The sequence below is a fragment of the Diadema antillarum genome, unplaced genomic scaffold (assembly GCF_040938485.1).
Source record: "Diadema antillarum isolate AM-2024a unplaced genomic scaffold, OU_Dant_1.0 scf00000224, whole genome shotgun sequence".
In the NCBI taxonomy this organism is placed as follows: Eukaryota; Metazoa; Echinodermata; class Echinoidea; order Diadematoida; family Diadematidae; genus Diadema; species Diadema antillarum.
Window position 1 is genome coordinate 312,989 of NW_027271113.1, and position 22,410 is coordinate 335,398.

General features: G+C 38.7%; 1 protein-coding gene across 1 annotated transcript; it reads left to right on the forward strand.

The window, feature by feature from the left end:
- The first annotated feature begins 313 nt into the window (after positions 1 to 313).
- LOC139724616 (BBSome complex member BBS5-like) lies at positions 314 to 13,351 on the forward strand. The gene is made up of 10 exons (XM_071635753.1): positions 314 to 378; positions 1,198 to 1,280; positions 1,958 to 2,023; positions 5,310 to 5,359; positions 6,370 to 6,497; positions 8,009 to 8,144; positions 9,919 to 10,014; positions 10,772 to 10,834; positions 11,925 to 12,146; positions 12,979 to 13,351. Exons 1-10 carry the CDS (start codon positions 314 to 316, stop codon positions 13,108 to 13,110), a joined length of 1,041 nt encoding a protein of 346 aa, XP_071491854.1. The 3' UTR covers positions 13,111 to 13,351.
- The last annotated feature ends 9,059 nt before the right edge of the window (positions 13,352 to 22,410 follow it).

The window sequence follows — 22,410 nt, forward strand, 5'->3', positions numbered from 1 at the left end:
TCCTAATACTTTTACCTACGTTGTAATATACCTAATTTGTTGATTATTCTGGCAGATACAAACAAGTGCCTATTTCTGTTAGTACAAATTTGACTGTACACTTTTGTATTAAAATGCCACTGGAAACGTGATTGTGTAAACTCAAACACATGAGCTTGTTGCCTTTTAAAGATGATGACAAATGGGTATATTGCAATTAATAGAATATGACAATATGTATGGTACAGTGACTGTATGTCAAATGTATGATGAGGCCAACAACATTTTTGGATTTTGCTCTGTTTCTCTCAACAGTGATTTTTTTCATTTGAAGATGAGCTCTTCAGTCTATGATGCCCTGTGGGAGGACAGGGATGTGCGCTTTGACATCAATCCAACGTGAGTGAACAAAGGACGCCCTCTATAACTCAGTTCCACCTATAAAAAAAAAAGGCAAAACATGTCACTTAATAGATATTGTAAATGCCACGTCACCAGGTAGGAAACAAGTAGTTTCACAGTTTGATCATATGTTTGGATTTTTGAAAAAGAGAGACGAAAAGAAAGATACAGTATTAAAATTTTCTAATACAATACTGTTGTACCCGCTTCTTTGAGTGAATCCAAAGTAAATTTAGTCTCAAGGGCAACACTGATATCTGCAAAGTGGCATAAAGATTTTAGTCTTTTTGTTATCAATCAAATCTTTATGTATTACATGCAGGCATTGGCAAAAAACAAAAAAACGTGAAAAAAAAACAAACAAAGACAGAATGTGATAAAGTGACGAAATGTAGAAGTGAGATGGATTGATAATCCTAGTACATGTACTTATACTTGTACGATACTGTAGGATATTGTGAAGTTCATGTTTTATCAAGGATAGGGATGTACATGTAAAATGTACCTATTGATTTCAATAGTCATATACCTGGAGGATAGAAGAGCTCTGCAAAGCACTGGGTTTCTTCACATCATCTCTCATTAATACTTTTGGTACTAGATACCTAGTGTGATTGTTACATTAACCACTAGCCATGAATTCTTAAGTCATTATGTTGTCTCAGTTCTAGAGAAAGCAATTACATCCTGATGCAAAATAAAGTCAAAGAGAAGAAAATAGCAAGGAGAAATTACAGCACTCATCTTGTCTACATACATAAAACTTTTTAAGCTTATATCTTTCGCCTGTTTTCTTTCATGTAAACTTCTCTACAGTCAAATGAACATGAGACCAGGTGAGGCTGTCATAGACAAGCTTGAGTCCATTGAGGACACAAAGGGTAACAATGGAGACAGAGGTGAGTGACTTGAAGCGAGACTACACATACACAACTTTGATATACTGTAAAACACATTATTTTCGCGACATGAAATTTTCACGAGTTGCCTCTAACATTCAGTGCATATAACGGTAGTGTAAACAAAAACTTTTGCATGCATTTTAATTTCACGAATCTTGGTCTCGTGCAATTGCAAAATTTAAATGCACATGAACATTTCTCATTACACAGTATGTGGGGCACTTCTTATTATTCAACCTGCTTTAAATTACTTTTGGCTGCAATGGAATGTTCACTTTTGCTTAACAAATAAAGGTATCCTTCCAGCAGCCATCTGTATTGAGTACAGTGAGGACTCTGTGGTTCCAAACATTTGTTCCCAATAGTGATTTAAACAGACTTCTTAAAACACACAGTAGGCCTATTGTGTCTTCTTCACTATTTCTGTGTCCAATATACACACGCAAGTGGCCTAGGACTATACATGTATGTATGCACACATACCAAACTTACAATTGTGTACATTGGAAGTGTTCTGGTGGGTAATGAAAGCTGTGAGGATAGCATATTTTACATCCTTAGTTTTTATCTAGGGTCACTGGTGCATTGAAATGGTGGATATATGTTTTGAATTGTTACTCATCTTTTATGCCATTGTAAGAAAGGCTGCTTTTCTGGTACCACTTTACATGTAGGTCGTTTGCTGGTCACAAACCTGAGGGTCATCTGGCATTCTACCTCTCTACCAAGGGTCAATTTGTGTAAGTTCCACACTTCGTTATTGTTATTATTATAAGCAGTAGTAATAGTAGTAGTAGTAGTAGTAGTAGTAGTAGTAGTAGTAGAAGTAGTAATAGTAGTACAGTACTCTCCGCATAATCGGGTAGGCTCGGGCAGAGTGTTTCTTACCCGATTAAGCAGAGCACCCGATTAACAGAAGAACACGTCTCATTCACAATTGACACACAGAGTGTGTATTTACATGCATTGTATACTGCACCAAACACCTACAATACACTGTATGCTTAACACCCGTGCTTGCACGGCACATTATAATACCTGACACTTGCTCAGTCACGAGAAATATAATTTACACTCTTTTTTTGTGGACAAATATGTCTTCAGAACACTTTGTCATTTGACTACAAGACTCCTCGCTAACACGCAGACGTTTTCCGAAATGAACACGTCCCTTTGCGTGCGCAAGTCACGTAGAACGTCGGGTTACTTTTCGAGAAGTGACTGGGGAAAAGCAAAATTATATTGAGCTGGCCAGATGGTGCATGGCCTGATTTTCGTTGCAAACTTCTCGTATTGTGAATATTGTTGCGGAGCAAGGCAGGAGCGCAAGTGTGTTCAACTCCTGTCTGTCTATGCAGTTGTGAGTGCCAAATACATTTATATAATGCTCGTTTTCGTGTGGCAAGTTGGTATGTGTACAAGTGTTTGCATGTTTAATCACTCCCAAAATGATAGGTCTTCTTTGCAAATTAAGCAGAAAATGTGATTAGGTGTGAAAAATTTGACATGCATGATTTCTTGAAGTGTTACATCTGCGATAAAATGTGGGGAAGAAATTAGATTACAAGAAAATTCTTTACCCCTTTATGCAGAGAGGCAACCCGATTATCCGGTAATTTTAATGTGCATTGGAACTGACTCTGACAATGCCACCCCATTAAACGGAGTACCCGTTTAAGCGATACCCGATTACGCAGAGAGTACTGTAGTAGTAGGAATAGTAGAGTAGAAGTAAAGCATTTTTATTATTATTATTATTACTATTATTATTATTATTAGTAGTAGTAGTAGTAGTAGTAGAGTAGTACCGGGTAGTAGTAATAACTAGAAAAGCACTCTGAGAGCGCAGACCTCCGCCAAGCATGCAGCTCATTTCCACCACTGATCTTGTTCTTCCATAGAGATATCAGTGATTTCCACCCATACGTACTTGTAGCATTGTGTGCTGAAAGCCGCCCAATTTCCCAATATAGAAGCCTTTGTTACGTCATAAACCCTTAGCTGCACGGCGCGCCTCGCCCTAGCAGAAACTAGAGCATGCACTTTAGTGCATGCATGCAAACCTCAAATACACGCAGCCTGAACTCCCAAGTTCATTGATCCTACCTGCCAAAATATCAAAAATCCTTCATAAATTCCCCAAAAATTCTCGGATCACCACCAAAAGTTAACTGTTTGTTACTTGTGTCATTCTCAACCTTTCCTGCAAGTTTCATCTTAATCCGTTTACTACTTTTTGAGTTATTTTGCACACGGACAAACGAACTAACTAACTACATGTAACAAACAAACCAACGGTAACGAAAACATAACCTCCCCCCTTGGCGGAGGTAATAATAGTAATAGTAGTTGTAGTAGCAGTAGTAGTACTAGTAGTGATAGTAATATTAGTAGTACTGATGTATAGTACAAGTGTAATAGTAGTAGCAGCAGTAATAGTTGGTGCTGTTTTATTGTTTTTATTATTATTATTATTATTATTATTATTATTATTATTATTATTATCATTATTATTATTATCATTATTATTATTATTATTATTATTGTTATCATTATCATGATTACTATTGCTGTTATTGCTATCAGCATGCATGGTCATAGCTGTAGTGGCAATGTAATACATATCTATTTGCATCTTAGTACTACAGTGGAAACTCGATATAACGAGATGGTCGGGACCGAGTAATTTTCCTCGTTATAGCCGATATCTCGTTATATCAGTAGGCCTAAAAAAAGCATACATACATAAAGACATTGATTTGCACATGTGGGACTACCCATCATGTATCAATCAATACTGATAACTTGATAATGTGTGTGAGGGAATTACTCACCTTTATGGGTAAGATGTTTTTCACCAATGAAATCCAATATCAAGAATGTGTTTCTTATTAATTGTAGATGTTTGAATTTGTAATTTCATATAGCTTGCGATTGTGTCAAGATCGTATGTGGATTGGTATGTGGTAATGGTATGGGTGTGTGTTGTGTGTGGAATATGGTCTGCACAATGCTGTGTGTGTATGTGAGACATTCTGTATGTACAATATGACTGCGTGTGTGTGAAGATGGGGAATTCCCTACGTAGAAAGCCAATCACAGCATCAGATTGTCTCACACCTGCTAAACGTCATGATGATGTCATGTATACATATGGCCGTCCCACATTTTCTGCATGTATCAGTGTGCGCACACACACACACACATACACGTACAACATGCGGTGCTAGCTGGAGTGAACTGAAGAAAATATGTGTGTACAAGACAGTTTTTGGCGCATCGAGCTTTACAATCTCGGAAGGTGATACATTGTACAGGCGAAGTAAAGCTTTACCCGAAGACATTTTGCTTTACCTCGCTATAACAGGTTTGACTGGCTATGTTTTTCTTTGTTTGGAAGTCACAAAATTTATCTCGTTATAGCAGTTATTTCGTTATAGCCGATCTCGCTATAAGAGTAGCATTTTACATAGACTTGTGTGGAAGGAAATTTGGGACCGGGAAAATTTCCTCGTAATAACCGATATCTCGTTATAGCAGTGTTCGTTATACCGAGTTTCCCCTGTATAATCATCATTCCATTAGCGTTATAATTGTAACATATATTTCTCTTTTGATCTGAAAATTGCAGAGTATTTGTGCTGCTGTGAATCTCCAATTTCTGGACTGCACTAGTGCCAATCAATTACTGTACATTCTTCTTGTGTTGAGTCTGTTCATCTCTAGGAAGTGTATTTAATACTACAGTACAAATTTATATTTGATGTTCTGCAGATATAACTATTTCCATGTCAGGATATTGTAAATTAACTCTTTCTATGTCAGCATCTTTTATCACTTCCTGCGCTCCATGGCTTGAATTGGACTGTCAATGTAAAGTTCCAAATATAAAGTGGATTTAGTCTATGGTTGTCAGTAAACTGTGATTGCTGTGTTCATGTCCCAGGAAGATTTAAGGTACTGTGAACATAGTTCTCGGTTGTATGGTAAAAGACAACCCTGTATTTCTCATTCTGGTTCTTACAGCTGTGGGTCTGAATTGCATCATAAACATCACTGTCAGGACAGCAAGCTCGGTAAGGTTATGTTCTGAGATGCACCATTTGTACCATTTGTGCCATTTGTTTAGGATTTACCCTTTAGCCTTGAACCACAAGCAAATGCCCTTTCATGTCATTTGTATAGTGCATTGTATGTTTGTGTACATGTGTGTGTGTCTCCATATCTCTGATCAAATTGCTCAAACCTTTACACACATTGTGAAACTTGATTTTGATTTAGTCCACAGCCTAATACAAGTGCAAAATTGGTGTAGCTTTCAAAACATCTGTCAACCTGCTTTCATTAATGGATGTCTGTTGCTGAATGGGATATGCCATGCACTGTCATGCAGTCAAAAATTTGCATAATCCATGGAATAGATTCAATAAACTGCCTTTGTGCATTTCAGCCCCAGGTGCGAAGGGTTAACCCATACAGGCCATGGCTGCACTTGCGTGTACTGCTGCCTTTGCATTGTTGCAAATTCCGTTCTGTTTAATCTTAAATCGTTACTCCGTTGTACAGCCCCTGTTGTAATCCAACCTTTTGATACAATCACAAACATGCACACACACAAAAACACACACACACACACACACATACACACCAAAAAAATAAATAAATGAATAAAAGAGCAAGCACAAAAAAAGTAACTTTAAAGCCCACTTGGTATTCAATGTGGCATCATTTATTATCTCAACTTCCTTTCTTGCGCTCGTTCTATAACCCTGTTCCCAATTTTGTAATATGGCACTGCGCACTCCCCAGTGTCTTGCTGTGTAGGGATGGTGTATATTTTTATTTTTATGTTATTACCATTGTCTTTCATAGTCAGTTTATTTCCTGTTTATTATCTAGGTTTGTGTTTGTTTGTTTGTTTGTTTGTTTGTTTTTTCATTTGTTGCCTGAATCTCTTTCTTTTTTGCGTTCAAAAACACCCTTTCTATTGGTTATTCAGTTGTTTGTGTTCATGGTATATCTGATACTTGATTGAATGTTGTCTGGTTTTTGATTGCTTGCTTTCATCATTTTGTTCATAATATAGAAATTACGAGGGCCCACAGAAGCACTGTACCTTCTCACCAAGTGTAACAACACAAGATTTGAATTCATCTTCACCAATCTAGTGCCTGGCTCCCCGAGACTATTCACCACAGTCATTTCAGTCCACAGGTAAGGCATGCACAGAATTTAATATACCATGTCATGTCTGTATATGCCACCCTGCACCACAAAACCAACAAAAAGTCGCCAGATATGGATTTTTAGTTAAGGGCAGATTCTAAAAGAGCAGACTCTAAGCTTTAGTATGATGTATTACTCAATTCATATGGACTCCCCTAACCTATCTAAATACTTGATAGAAAACGCACACTCTGGAAAAGTGTGAATTGAGAAAAGAGGCTCTGAAATACAGAGCGCCTAATCTTTTATACCGAGCCGTGCTGCAACGTAGCTGTGTGATGAAAGGGACAAAACACAGGATGTAAGCCACTAGAGCAACGACAATGAAGAGATTATCAGATTAAGCTGAAATTGAGCATGTTCTATTAACACATTCTGTCCACGATTAATGCCAATTTTTAAAGCAGTAGCATTATCCTTTCAAAAGTTTTTAGACTTGAAAGTGAAGAGTATGCGAAGGATTTCAAGAAATAAAAAGGGGCCTCTGAGACATAACTGATCATTCTACTCTCCCCCAAAAATGGGTTGTAGAAAAACCGCTGAAAACACACTTTCCCATTCATCAAGTCAACTCAAGATTGACTCAGTTGACCCCTTTCACCTTTTTTGAGTCCTCACATAAAATCAAGGGGTGCGACTTTTTGTTCGTTTTGTGATGCACGGTCACATACATGTATGATCATCCCACTTTTTTATCAGATACTACATGTAAGCGTTTTAGGTAGACAGAGGTCTGAAATATGACGCAACACACATCATTTTCCATGTCATATTTTGACTGATGGTGTACCATAAGCTTGAATGAATTACTAGTGGTGTATGATCTCTACTATACCAGAATTCATTTATGACAAATGAATAATTAGAGCTATCACAGCTTCATTACACAACACAGTAGAATCTCTATGTATTGTCATTTGCTCGTTATACATGTCTGCTTGTTTTGTATGAATCCTTCAAAACTTTTCTGGACAAAGGATTACAAATATGATACCCAAGGTGAGACAAAGGAGAAAGTATAAAAAAAAAACAACAACAACAGAATTGCAAGCCTTATGTAGTTGAGTTCCTTGGGTGCAGAGATGGACAAGTATACTTTGGAACTTTTTTGTCCTTCTGAAGCATGGTGACGTGTTACTCAGAATTGATCTATAATGCCTTCCGTCCTGCTTGCCTGATTCCATCAAAACTTTGAAGCTTAATTTTTCAACACTATTACTTTGGTGGCTTGCTATGTAGTGGGTCATTGTAGATGAAGTGGGACAAATTGTAGGCAGTTGCGAAGCTTAGTTAAGAAAGTTTTTTATATCAAAATAAGAGAGTTCGTGCTCTGCAACTTTATCACAATCTCTTTGTAACAAATCACACACCATTGGATGTATGTATGGACTGAAAGGTTAAGGCTTACATTCATGGGAATGCTATTCTATTACATTTGCACCGTTTTGCTCTGAATGCATATGGTTTCCTTTGCTTGTTGTTCATGTGTATCATTCCAGAGCCTACGAAACATCCAAACTTTACCGTGATCTCAAGCTTCGCGGTGCCATAATCAGCAACAAGCAACTCCGCATGTTACCACTGGAACAGGTGTATGATAAAGTGCAAGGTGTTTGGAATCTTTCTAGTGATCAGGTACTGGAGCTTATTTTTTTATCCTTTCTTTTTCTTCTATGCTTTTGCCATAAGATTAATTAATTCCTGTGTACTTTCCATCCCACAGCAAACTGCAGTACTGGATATACAGTGAACAGTGACTTAAGTTAGAGAGCATTCAGCTGTTCCTTTTGAGATTTTGAAATTCTCTTAACCCCGTTGAGGACGAGTCCCGAGTATTCTCAGGCAAGCATCTATGGGAAATGCGTGTTGTAGCAAAGTCAAACCGTCCTCAACGGGTCAATATTGTACAGTCGCCACCAGGGCCCCATGAGCAATGCTTTATAGATGCTATACGGTCTACACCCACTAAAACGAACATGGTTATAGCGAAATTCTTTTTACAATGAAGTAAAAAGTCAGGTACCAAAATTATCATCTGTATCTTTTTACATACTTTACTGTTCGGCTGTAGCAGAATTATGATATAACAAAAGGAAACTGCCCGTTTTGAGGACTTCGTTATAAACAGGAGTCGCTTGTACAAAATGGTGGCATCAAACAAAGTAACATTAAGCAAAGTGGTCTATATGTGACCCGCTACAACAAAAAGGTCCTAAAGTCACGCACGGTCGAAGCCGTGAAAATCGAGTTTGAAGTCAGAGCATTAAAATTGGTCAAAACTTACGATTTTCTGATTTCGATATATTATTGGAGTCCAACATGTCTTCTATCTTCTGTCGAAATTTTGAAGCAAAATGATCAAAGGAAAGATTTTAAAAAAGCGTTTTTCTGAGCCATGTTTTTTGGCGTTTCATCGAAGCAGAAACTGGTTCGAAAATTTGGATTGAGCGCCACAAATAGGTTCCGCCCCTAACAATGACCAGAGTGATCTTATTGGTCAGTTTGCTGCTTGCTGCTAACCGAGGCGTGAAGCTTGCACACTGCCCAGTCGTCTGGTGCGTGCGGGCGGAGTGCGCTATGCTCAGCCGCTTCTCACATCCTGGTCACTGATTGGTTGGTGAGGAGACCGCCGACGCTGATGTGCTTGAATGAACTCTTCGGGGGTTGCTAGGGCTTACCTTCTATTGTCCAGAGGTGAAAACTGACTTGCGTGTCCCTTGATCGCGATTGCGTCGAAAGGAAGACTTTTAGGTCGCTTTTCTCGAAACAGTGATTTTCCAGACGTCTCGACATGCTCTCTTTTAAACATCGATATCTCCGCAGCCGATTATTTTTATAAAATGTGTTATATATCAATTTAAAGCAGAAAGATTAGGGGATTATATCATGCGATTTTCAAATAATCGACCTCGCCTGACTTTAGGATCATTTTGTTGTAGCGGGTCACATATAAAGTACGTGGTACATGCATGCTTACAACTTACTATCTGCATCATTTGCTGAAGGTAATTAAAAGAAAACATTATGTCCTAAATGAACAAAGAAAGAAATAAAGATGATTATAACGCATGTTTACAATGTGTATAATGTCTTCATGTACTGGATATGGAACCATTTTGTTGCAACTATGTGTGGTGATCATCATGACATGGTAAATTTTTTAGTAAATTGTGGTATTTGATAAAACAACTTGCAAATTTTCTTCTATTATACTTGCAGTAGATCTGGACACTGTTATCAAACATTCACTGAATGTATCAATTTATTCATTTATTTTTACTCATTTGTATGTTCATTCATTCATTCTTTTGTTCGTTCATACATTCATCCACTCATGATATGTGTTTGCTTATTTGTTACCATTAATCTTTCTATTTACTTCTTACATTTTTATTTTTTTGCTGCGCAGGGAAATCTGGGCACATTTTACATCACCAACGTAAGACTTGTGTGGCACGCAGTCATGAACGAAGCCTTCAATGTCAGCGTTCCGTACCTTCAGATGGTGAGGCAATAAAAACACAATAATATATAGCTTCATTTGCATTGACCTGTAGATGCCGTCGACATTACTCTGATACTTTAGCAAGAAATAGAAGGATATTTGCTCCAAAAGAAGAAAGAAAGAGAGAATAGATATGTAGTGAACTGTATAGTAGCCAGTAAGGAATTTTAGTAGACAATATTTTTCCTATTTATCCTTTTGTAACAATTTGCATTGCTGTCCTGAACTTGCCAAGCCATTCAAATAGCATTCAGACTGCCTGCAGGTAATTTTATATAATGTGTAACACATGAATATTTAGGAAAAGTAGACAAAACATACTGATAGTCACAGTGACACATTCCTCTTTAAGGCTCTCACCATTAATGCATCTGATATTCAGATTAGTCATCGTGCAAGAGAATAAATACAATATGCTTATATTGAGATACAGTGTGTTTTGATAATCATATTCAGTTAACTTTCTTTAAATGGGCATATTAACTACTGGAACAATGATAATCATAATGATGAAATGAAAGTTGTTATGTCTAAGGGCTCATGTGTTATAAACATAAGGCTACACACTGCCCTCCTCTTGAAGACATTACTATCTTCCATGATGTCATGTAAAGATTGTGTTTGATCAATCTGATATGCAGTGTTAAGCTCGACACAGACTTGTATTGAATTGCAAAATATGTACAGGATATGCTCATTCTAAACTTGATAGGGACATGTATAACATTTTATCTAATTTTATTCCTTCTATTTCCAGAGATCTGTGAAAATTAGGGATTCAAAATTCGGCCTGGCTCTGGTTGTGGAATCATCTGTTCAGGTTTGTAGTAGATGAAGTGTCTTAATGAACTTGGGAGGGGGGCGGGTTGGAAGGAGTGTGCAATTTAAAATATAATGATTTCTACAAATGGATGTTAGGTGAATGAGGGGCTAGTCTATGTCATGCTTTTTTAATGTGGAAGGACCAAAATTGAAGCTTCATATGTAAAACATGTCTTGCACAACCAGTAAAATATGCATGCAGGGGCAATTGATACAGAATGATGGTCGATTAGTCATTAGTCAGGTTATTCCCTTGCTGGCTGGTTCTTGATGAGCCGTGCTTTAACTCTGTGTTTGATTACAATATCTCAGGGCCAGCAGATTCAAGTGCATGGTTGTTACACCAAAATGACCATCTTAGATGTTTGATGTGTTTTTATTTGTTAAGTATGAAAGAAGTATATGATTACATTCTTCAGGGCATGATTTGGCGAGGTCTTTAATCTTATTGAAAATATTGACTGACTTTATGTTCCAATGGGTGGACTGAACACAGATGAAGTCTGATCAAATTGTGGACCAGAAACAAACAGAGCATACAAGCTGAAGTAGAATCACTCATTAGCAAATGTTATCAATGTCATCCATTCACACAATTTCTGCAAATAAAATTTGCTACAAACTAAGTCAGCACCCTAAAGCACAATCCCACACTACATGTGTGTTCATGTTTTCTGAAGTAAACAGAGTGAAATAAGGCCAAAAAAATAGCAGGAGTTTCATCAGAATTGTACATGGGATATGAAAGTTTTATTGGTGACAACTACCTGTATAGAAGAAGAGGCTATGATATCACTTCCTTTTAACACTAATATTGGTTTGTACACACACCAGTGGTAAAGATCATGCTTGTGGTCAATTGTAGGTCAATGTCGACAAAATCTGAACCTCTACATTTGTCAGGTTTTACTTAGGTATGTTTGATTTTTTTTTTTTTTTGTAGTTTGTAACTACTTGTAACTATTTAAACTTGAAGTGACATTGCAATGCAAGTGTCAGTGTTATATATCATTTTGTAGTGCTTTATTCAACAAAGCACACTTGCAACTGTGCCTTACTTTCTGCACACAAACGTTCCTCTCTCTCAGAGCGGCGGCTACGTGCTCGGCTTTAGGATCGACCCGGCCGAGAAGCTCCAAGAAGTGGTGAAAGAGATTCAGTCGCTGCACCGCGTCTACAGCAGCAACCCCATCCTGGGCGTTGAGTTCGAGGTCGACGACATCCCGCAGACCATGGATGAGCTGGTGGTGGAGAACGTGCAGGACGACATTGACATTGTAGACGATGACGAACAGTCTGATGCCTTTGCTGTATGTGTTGCTTTGTTTCTAGACTGAGAGTTTTTTATTGATATAATATGCATATACAGGCCTGTTGGAATGCCTTTGTAAACAAATTACAGCTAGTATTGATGGTGATAATTACTATTTATGCCAAATATTTAACGAAGTTTTTAATTTTCGCGAATTTCGTGAGTCAGGTGCTATTCGCGAAATTAAAGACACGCGAAAATAGTGACTGTGATCCCAATGTGAATGTGACTTATGCGTGTACACTTTTCTGTTTAGTACATGACTCCATGATCACAAATTTAACCACTCGCGAAACCATCGGGAATTCCCGATTTGCGAGAATTTAGACTCCCGAAATACAGATGTATATGGCGTAAACAGTATCAGGATACAATGCTATGGATTCTTGTTGTCATATTATTGGCATCATTGCTATTATCATCATAATAGTTGCTCATAGATCTCATCCATTAGAGTTTAGTGCTTCTGCCTTCTACAACATGTGCTGCATATGTGATATTTATATTTTCACAAATTTTATGATAGAGATGAGAAAGTAATTAATTGTGAAAATAGTGCCTCCCATAACAGAGAGCCTAATCTTAGCATGGTACACATGTAATTTCATATCTCCCCCCCCCCCCCCCAGCATAGCAGAGACCAGGGCCCCATTTCATAAAAAGTTGATATGATAGCAACTCATGCTGAAATGGCAAATGAAAAGAATACAACTTCCTGATTGGCTGTTGCTATGGGGAATTGCCGTTCCTTAACATCTTTTATGAAACGGGGCCCTGTTCTATAAGGTTTAAAGGTATAATTGTTTTGTTACATGTCCCTTTCCCTCCAGGCCTACTTTGCCGATGGGGATAAGCAGAAGGACAGACCTCCGGTCTACTCCGAGGAACTGGGCCTGGCCATCGAGAAGCTCAAGGATGGCTTCACCCTGTCCAACCTGTGGGAAGTGGTGGACCACAAATGAGAGATAGAGAGGCTGCAGTGACATCCAATGAAGGAACATTTCTCCATGCTTCAGGAGGTCCTTGTCTTGAGTGTGCATTGTAGGTAGTGTGGCCCTCTCAGTCAGTTTTGTGCTCTACTAAGTGTTACATGAAGAGCAACAAAAGCAGCAAAAATGTATTCAGGTTTTCTCACATTTCAGAATCTTTTCCAAAGTTGCTAGGCAACTGCTCCTAAACTCGGCAAAAATTCCAAAGACAAATACTCATTCATCCAGTATGTTTTTGTGAAGTTCAGCCGTCAGATTTTGGTCATTTTTTGTTCTTTGTATTTTTTTTTTATTTATTCCCCCTCCCCCCTTCAAGATGAATCCTTGTGTGCCTCACATCAGTTACAATTCCAGTCTGGCGTTATGTGACTCCCATTTATCCAGACATGAAGTATTAGGTTTTCATTTTTAGTACACCTTGCATCTTTATAGGGAAATCTAAATTGCCTCTCCATGAGAAACAGGGCATAGCAAAGATACATACATGTAGCAAAAGCAATAGCAAAGAACCCAGAGTTTTGGGAGAGCACAAACTGTTTTTTTTTTTTTACCATCGTAAATGACCGAACAGAAAAAGAAAGATGTGTTTGTTTTTGCCCATGTAAGTGGGTCTCTTTTAACGTGTGAAATGATCACCTTCCAAATCGCTCAATGGAGGCCCAGATTGTTCTATCTACATGAAGGTCAAACTAAGATCGTACATTAACATGTATATTGTATCTTAAAAATTATTAGATTCTCAGATGTAGCTGTCCTTAGCAGAAGCTTCTAAAGACGAGTATTCTGTGACCTACATTGTATTATCCATAGCCCACTGATGAAATTTCACTGTAAGGTTTATTGAAACAAGGCAGTCTGCTGTGTTACATAATGGCGAGACATGTTTTACTGCACATCGCTAAGCCATTCAATGCTGCACTGGTGAAAACTTGCACAACAGCAGAACTACTAAGTTTATAAGTGAAGTAGCAAAGTGCTGTTTATGCTCTTACAGCTGATATTGAACAGCCATCAGAGAGAAAGAAAGTTGAAGTTGATTGCAGCTGAAAAAGAACAAACAAACGAAACTAAAAACAACGTAGAAAAGAATAAAGAATTCTGACTGGCATATAACTATGGTTGACTTGTTTGTCTTTCAGTCAGCAAAGAGTCGTACAGTAGATACACTGTATTAAACAGTACCCTCTATGGAGAAAAAAAAGGGCATCTGATCTAAAGTGGAACCATGGAGCATGTGTGAAAGATTCTTCTCACTAATGCGCAGGGCATAGTCTGTGTAAAGAGACAGTTGCCCATGTATCTCCATTTCATGAGATTCACATAAGAAAATGCTGGGTCATTAATTTATGGTGTCAAATGTGTTAATCCTAGTTTATTCAGCATCACCTTGATTTATGATACAGCTGTAGTAATTATAACATGCATATGACTGTTGATACAGATGTGTTGAGTTTGCAGAAGTGAAGAAGTGCAGCACCTATTTTGACATGGACCTAAAACACTGAAATCAATTTTGTTGTTATGACCACTGTTAGTATCATTTGGGTGGCATTATCATATTCAAGCTAATGCAGATTCAGGTCCTTTGGTTCACTGTAAACAAATAGGATACCAAATGAAAGGGGGACATTCTGGGCAAAGAAAGCAACAAAAAAAAAGGCAATTTTTTGCATGTGTGTTGAGCCCTGTCAGATGGGCAACTGACGACTAGCCTCACCACTGAAAGTTTTTTCCCTTTCTCAAACTGTAGAAAATTTACAAAAATGTGGTACTACAGTGTACTGTACAAGCTGTTATTTTTGCGAATTTTGTGAATCACTAGTGGACCGCAAATTTAACAAAGCACGAATATGTGGCCATGCTCAAGGGTAAAAGTGCACTTACGATAGCCTCGGTGTCAATTCGCGAAACAGTATCTTGTGAAAATGTCTGTGACCTCCTCACTTGCAAAAAATATAGCTTGTACAGTAGATTAGGAGTAGATTGTGCATGGCTGATATTTATGCAATATGCTTCATAAATGTGATGGTTAGAGATTCTCACTGCACAATCGTTTTATTCTTTGTGAATGTCTGACGTTTGCGATGCTTCATGAATGTGTCTGTTGCAGATTCTCGTCACATGTATTCCTTTGTAACCATGATGACTTTCCGCATATTCAAAACAAAACAAAACTCCTGTCGCAATAGCAACAAAGAAAATGGACTGATGGAAGATGAGTCAAAGCCGTTTTGTTGATTGACCCCTGTGGGAAGTCATCTCAAAGTTTATAGTTGTAGCAGTCTCTGCTCATGTTTTAATTCCTTGTGATGGGGGCATTGCTTAGCTATTTGCACTTTATACACATACATATTATGACACTGTGTGGTACACATATTGCCTGTGTAAGCTGTCATCACAGCTGCTTACCTTGCAGTTTGTGGTAAGAAATAAATCTCTGAAATGTTTTTTCAAGTGTTTCCTAAGAGAACTTTAGTGTGACCAGTACTGTGATAGTGCTACTCTAGTTGTTGACTTCCCAATTTTAAAATCTTGACTCGGCAAATTACATTTTTTTTTTTTTGTCAACAGATTTTCTATTTGATGATGACGTTGTATGGACACTCTCTAAAGTGGAATCATTCATATATTGTAAATAAAGCCTATTTGTGTGTACAATGTATTTATGTAAATATGAAAGTATAAAGATTATGTACTATGCTATGAACAAGAACAATAAGTGGTCTTGACTTTTCTTATTGTTGTGCTCTTTCCCCTCCCACCCCCCCCCCCCCCCTTTCTCGTTACGATATATGTGTTAACTAGTTGAAGACAAGCCCCAAATATACTAGGGCAGGCAGCTATGGGAAATGTACAGTATGGCAAAATCAGCTCATCTTCAACTGGGTAAGATATAGAGGCGACTCCAGTTATAACGAAGTCCTAGGGACCGGCAGTTTTCTTTCATTATATCTGAACAAATAAAGGGCATAAAGATATGAAGAGTTTGTTCGCAAAAACCGATAAGTCCATATTTGCCGAATGAAGATATTTGCGATTAAAGGTCAAGAAAAATAAAGAGAATAATAAAAAAATTTGTGCTTCTTTTGACCATAACTTCAAAAATGGAGCTTTATATGTAGTGACCAATATATCATTTAAAAGGTATTATTTTGTACTTTATGACACCGACCGTACTTCAAAATCTTCAAAACTGGACCTATCGGTTTTTGCGAACAAACTCTTCATATGTAGATGATAATTTTTGGCCCTGAACTTTGCTTTATTGTATCAGAAATGTAGTTATAATCTTGGTTTGTTAGAAGGGGAGTGCACTATACTGTATTTGGAGAAAGGGAGGAAATGTGTCCCCCTCCAGATAGTGGGGGGGGGGGGGTGTTTCATAAAGCTGTTTGTGAAGTTATGAACGACTTGCGAGTGACTGGTGAGCGACTACGAGCGACCGGTGATTAGTTCTTTTGCTGAATTATGGAAATATGGGATAGCACATCAGAACTGATCACCAGTCGCTCATAAGTTGTTTGTAACTTTACAAACAGCTTTATGAAATAGGGCCCCGGCCCACATCCCTGGCCTCGCATTCCCATAGTCCTCACGTCAAGGGAAAAGTATATCAAAGAGTAAAGACGATTGGATATGCAATGTATGTGTGTGTGTGTGTATATATATATATATATATATATATATAGTCATATTTATACAGTGCTCAACACTAATCTTATTTTTATTTGGTGGCCCATTCAGGCCCAGTAATATCTTTAAATCTCACATTTTGGCGACCCCGAAAAAAAAAAATTATGTATTGACTCAACCAAAAAAAAAAATCAAAATACATAGCAATCCATTTTGAATCTTAGTTGCCCGATCGAGGCATCAAAAGAAAAATTTGCTGACACAAATTTCTAGTGGCACTAGGCCATGCACTGTGCCACGACTGCTAATATTCAAGACCTGACCTGTATAGTATTTATACTTTTGCGCACGAATGCATGATTGTATCCTGCAAACCTTTTCTTTGTAGAGTTATTTGAGTTTTGGGTGATCTGTGGAGAGGTATAATTCCCGTAATCTAAACTCAAGGCAATTGGAAATGGCTGAAGGCCGTGTCACACCTTTCCAGGCAAGCTACGCGGGCTTGTTGAGGGAGGGATTTTTCAGCACGCAGGAGAATTTTCAGCGGGTGGACAAGAATGTTTGCGAGTTTCGCACTTGTTTCTTACCTGATAGACGCGTGCTACTTACCTTCTACTTGCATGTATTCCATGTGACCTGCGTGAGAGCTTTGAAACCGATCAGTTTTCTGTTACGAGCGACTTATGGGTACTGAGAAGTACCTGCGTTAGAGTTGCCTACGAGGTGCTGCCGGTAAGGGTCTCCTACTGGTGTTCTGCGTGTATCTCTGCAAGCGAATCCCCACGACTCACTCAGAACAAGTTTTGAGCATGCTCAAGGCCTTGCCTTGTCATACCGTATCTGGGGAAGTTTTGCGGCTTGACTTGCGGGGAAACAAATTTGCTACCCGGATCGAGCTCTCCGCAGTTGGTCCGCACCTGACAGTACCTAGCGCGCATCTCGCCTGTAGTTGCCTGGAGTTGCGCACGCAAGTCCGATATAACCGCAGTCAAGTTTTGAGCATGACTAAAACATTTTTCCGGGTGAGTCGCGGGAATGTCCGAAGTAAGAGATCCACGCAGAACGCCAGTAGGAGGCCCATAGCGGCAGCAGCTTCGCACTCCCCGTATGCAGCAAAGATCATGACATTCTGTGGGATTTCTGCCATTCCTTCAGAGGAATTCGGGTATTCCTTTACTGAGTTGTCAGCCCCCACGCGATTGGTACACAGGTCACACAGTATATACCCGCGAGTAGAATGTAAGTAGAGCGCGTCCAGCAAGTGAAGTACTGTAAGACACATGCACTGATTCGCCCAAATCCTTATCCGCCCTCAGAAATTGTCCGGTATGCTGGAAAATTCCTACACGCCAGCGTAGCTTGCCCGGAAAGGTGTGACAGGGCCTAAACATGGTTGAGGGTAAAAAGATTTGCGTGCGCACCTCCGGGCGACTACGGGTGAGATACGTGCTAGGTACTGTCATGTGCGGGGTCTCCGGGTAGTAAAAATTGTTCTTCGCAAGTGGCACGTAAGGCTTGCCCAGCCGTTACTGAATGAATGTTGCCAGGCTGTCTGTGTCACAATGGGAATGGCAAGTAATGGATGTCCCATGTACACTGTCAATTGTTTGATGGGACAAGGCCTATGATGGATTCACAACTTAACCACCCAAGGTTGGCGCACTTTGAACGTGAAACTGAGGAAAGATGATAAAGATTTAAAAAAAAAAAACAAAATAAAACAACAGTGACAAAAAACAACAACAACAAACCCAACAAAACCCTGATTTCAGCAGCTTCTGCATGTGGAAACTATACAACATGGTCCCATCTGAACTTCACAGCTTGGCTGGGCCCAATTTTATAATCATACTACAGTATTATCATAATGTGTATGCACCAGTGAAGTAACAGTATAGCAACAGCAGCAATGATCAAAAGATCAAAACGCTTCTGTCACTCCAACTTCTCTACTGCTGCTACCACCCTTCTCTGAATCGATTCTTGCAATCAGGCCTACATATAATGCAGAGTACATTGTTGTAATGATGATGAGCAGAATACCGATTGATTGATTGATTGATTGATTGATTCGTTCATTCATTCATTCATTCATTTATTCACTCACTCATTCATTCATTCATTCATTCATTCAATCAATCATTCATTCATTCATTCACTCACTCATTCATTCATTCATTCATTCATTCATTCATTCATTCATTCATTCATTCATTCATCCATTCGTTCATTCATTCATTCATTCATTCATTCATTCATTCATTCATTCATTCATTCATTCATTCATTCATTCATTCATTCCTTCATTCATTCATTCCTTCATTCATTCATTCATTGAATACCAATATTGTAGCTCGAAGTCTGATTCAAGCCCTCTTGCTTTGCCATAAAACATTGCCATGTATAACACAGATTGAGGGCGCGCTCCTAACTTACAGACGAGATTCCCTTTATACAAACAGGGACTCTATTACGGATGACAAACATCGAACGACGGAAATGATGTCGTAGAAGTCCCAAAATTATCCCCCCCCCCCCCCCACACACACACACACGAACAGACACAAACATGTCCTTCTTTCTATAATTCTCTTTTCCTTTCTATCTCTCTGTTTCTGTTTTGTGGAGCATTGATAAACATATCCAACTTCTTTGGCAACCGAATAAGCCTTTATCATTATGCATATCATTAGCATTCAAATATTTTTGACCTCTGAATTAGAGTACACGTTGGATGAAGTCGCTCAAGAATTCAGAGGTTTTTGAAGACTCTTTGTACTTAGCAACCACAAGGAAAACAGAGGTAACAAAAATCAACAAGTTGAGGCGAGGTGGCTCAGTCGACATCATAATATCTGCCTTTCAATCAAATGGCTATGGTTCGTGCGGCAGGTTCGGATCTCTTGAGTCTAGAATGATGTGTGATATCATGCCGTCCGCTTTATTAACAATCTGAACACCTTAAGTGCCATTTCTAAACATTTTGAAACAAGTCCTTCATCAATTAGAGCAAATTAAAACATCCCAGGTGATAAAAACAAGGAAATTGTGATATCCATAATAAATTTTCTCAGTACATTATCTTTTTTAGCAGCTTTGATATCGAACATCTTAACTCAACAGGAATGGAGTTAACTCGTGTAAGTTCAAACTTATCATTGTATAGGCAAAATATAATGGAAGTCCCGTGTGTAAGAGAGTCACAACCCGCCCACGTAAAAAATCCCGCTTTCCAACATTCATTCACAGGAAAGAGTAGGGTACATAACCCGGTGAAGTGGTCTGCCCTAAGAATAAACAACTGGACACAAAGCCCATTGAAGTACAGCTTTATCATGGACTATCTAGTCATCTTCTCAAATGGAAAATGAAAACAGGATAAAACTCCACATAAAATGGAGTGCCTTATACATATTGAATAATTTTTATATTGATTAAGGAAGGGGGTGAAATGTGAACCTTGGGGGAAAAAACCGGGTGGAAATCCCCACTGACATTTGGTAAATTGCCTAATACTTTTGTGCGAATGCTCAGCGATTGTCATACCAGTGCGAATTGCAGCTTAAATATCGTCATGGTATCAGTTTCTACAGGTGGTGCGCCATATGCATGAATGATAACTTTTCAGATATCATAGTGTGTCCCAAACATTTTGGTCCTGCAGTCATTGGCAGTGATCAATTTTGAAAGCAGTCGTGTACACATGGTGTAAGAAACCAGGAAGTAAAAGTTTCTCAATCATTCATATCTTTCAAAGGAGGGTGGTCAATTATGTGAAAAGTTCATGAAGTTATATTACCCAGCACTGGTCATGAATTGAAGTGTATGAACATATATTTATAAGTAATTTGTTTATAAATTATAAGTAAAAATTCATACTATTATAAGTAATGTATATTCGATAAGTATTCGAGTAAGTAAAGAACACGCGATCAATGAAAGGAAGTGATTCCAAAGATGTTATCTAAATAATCATTTAGGTATAGGACACCCCTTTTAGGGAAGACCCTATTCAGATAATAATATCCACATTTGAAACCGATAGGGTACCCCGACAAAGAAGGAACAATGAAGGGTGCTTTTACATCCTCAGCTATTATCACTTCCTGCATCGTTTCACTGGATTCACCGTTTCATCGGATGCGTAAAAAGGACGCACCCTTTGCTTGCAGAGAGAGAGAGAGAGAGGGAGAGAGGAGGGGGCGGGGGGGGGGGGGGTGAAGGATTATAGAGGAGAGGATGGACTATGAATCTCCGCCACCTACCCATAGACAAAAGGCTTTCGCATGGGTGACGACACTCTTTTGTCTGCGAGTAATTATTAGTAGCAACTGTGATTCCATCACCATCGCATCGTATTATTCAGGCGCGTGCAAGATGTTAATGCATGTATAAATAATCATACGCATTCTAGTGAGTAGTCCTATGGCGCGAGAGAGATGTTACCCAGTATAGCGCAGCATGATATTATTGCCAACATCGATCATTGCTATATCATTTACATAATGATTGGTGGCAGGTAACAAAGGAGGTTACGGGTTAATCTCTCTCTCCCCTCCCATCTCTCTCTCTCTCTCTCTCTCTCTCTCTCCCCCTCTTTCGTCTCTCCTCCATATTGTCGGCATGATCCAGTATAGCACGTCGAACGTGGTAAGTGCATGCAATCAGCTCATCACCCCCCCCCCCTTTAATTAAAAATCGAACTTAAAGGAAATCAATATTTTGATTTTCAATTTTCACGCGTTTTCAAAGAGATAACAGCTCTCCTAGCAACATATGCAAATAAAGCTTCTTTCAGAATCAAAAACAAAATGCTCATTGGTACCTGCATAATCATACGTACCAAGAACCCGCCAATATCGCTGTAGTACGACTTCCTTCCAATATTTCACACTGCACCTCTCGCATTCTCTCGGTCAGTTGGTTAACTGTATACCCTTCTATATTCATGGTTAACAAATAAAGCGCTCATTATTGCGATATGCGTTCCTCCCTATTGTCCTGTGTACCCTATTGTCCTGTGTATATGCTGACATGTGAAATGAAAATGAGATTTATTTATGAAATGAAAATGAGATTTTTATTTAGCAAACAAACAAACAAACATCGTCAATAAAGTCACAACAATTAATAGTTAGGATATAGTTTGGCAAAAAAAAAAAAAAGAACTGGCAATAGCGTGCAGGCTAGTCGAGGCCAGTCCTTTCAATGATATAGATTATGATATAACGTATTTCTTGGCTTGCTTGATACAGAATATCATCTGTGGAAAAAATTCGGCCCTGTGGATTTTTTTCCTTCAGAATTACAAACAAAATACCCATTTGGTACCTGCAATATTTCAATACCTATGTGTGACATGATTATCATGAACACTGCCCAGCAATATAATCTGTTTCTGGCATGCATTTTGCGAAGAAGGCAGGAAACTTGCGCAACTCTCTGTATGAAGATCCCCAGCTTATTTCATTCGTGAGCCCTGGGCAGCGAACGTTCCCATTGGTTCTCGCCTGGTGTGCAGAGGTCATTCGCTGGCGAGCGTTCGCTCGTGTTGCCCAGCTACGTCGCGTGCCACTCGCGTGCTTCACGTAATTAATATTCATAAGCAATGGGCGATCCCTTTCCTCCGAACGTCCTCGC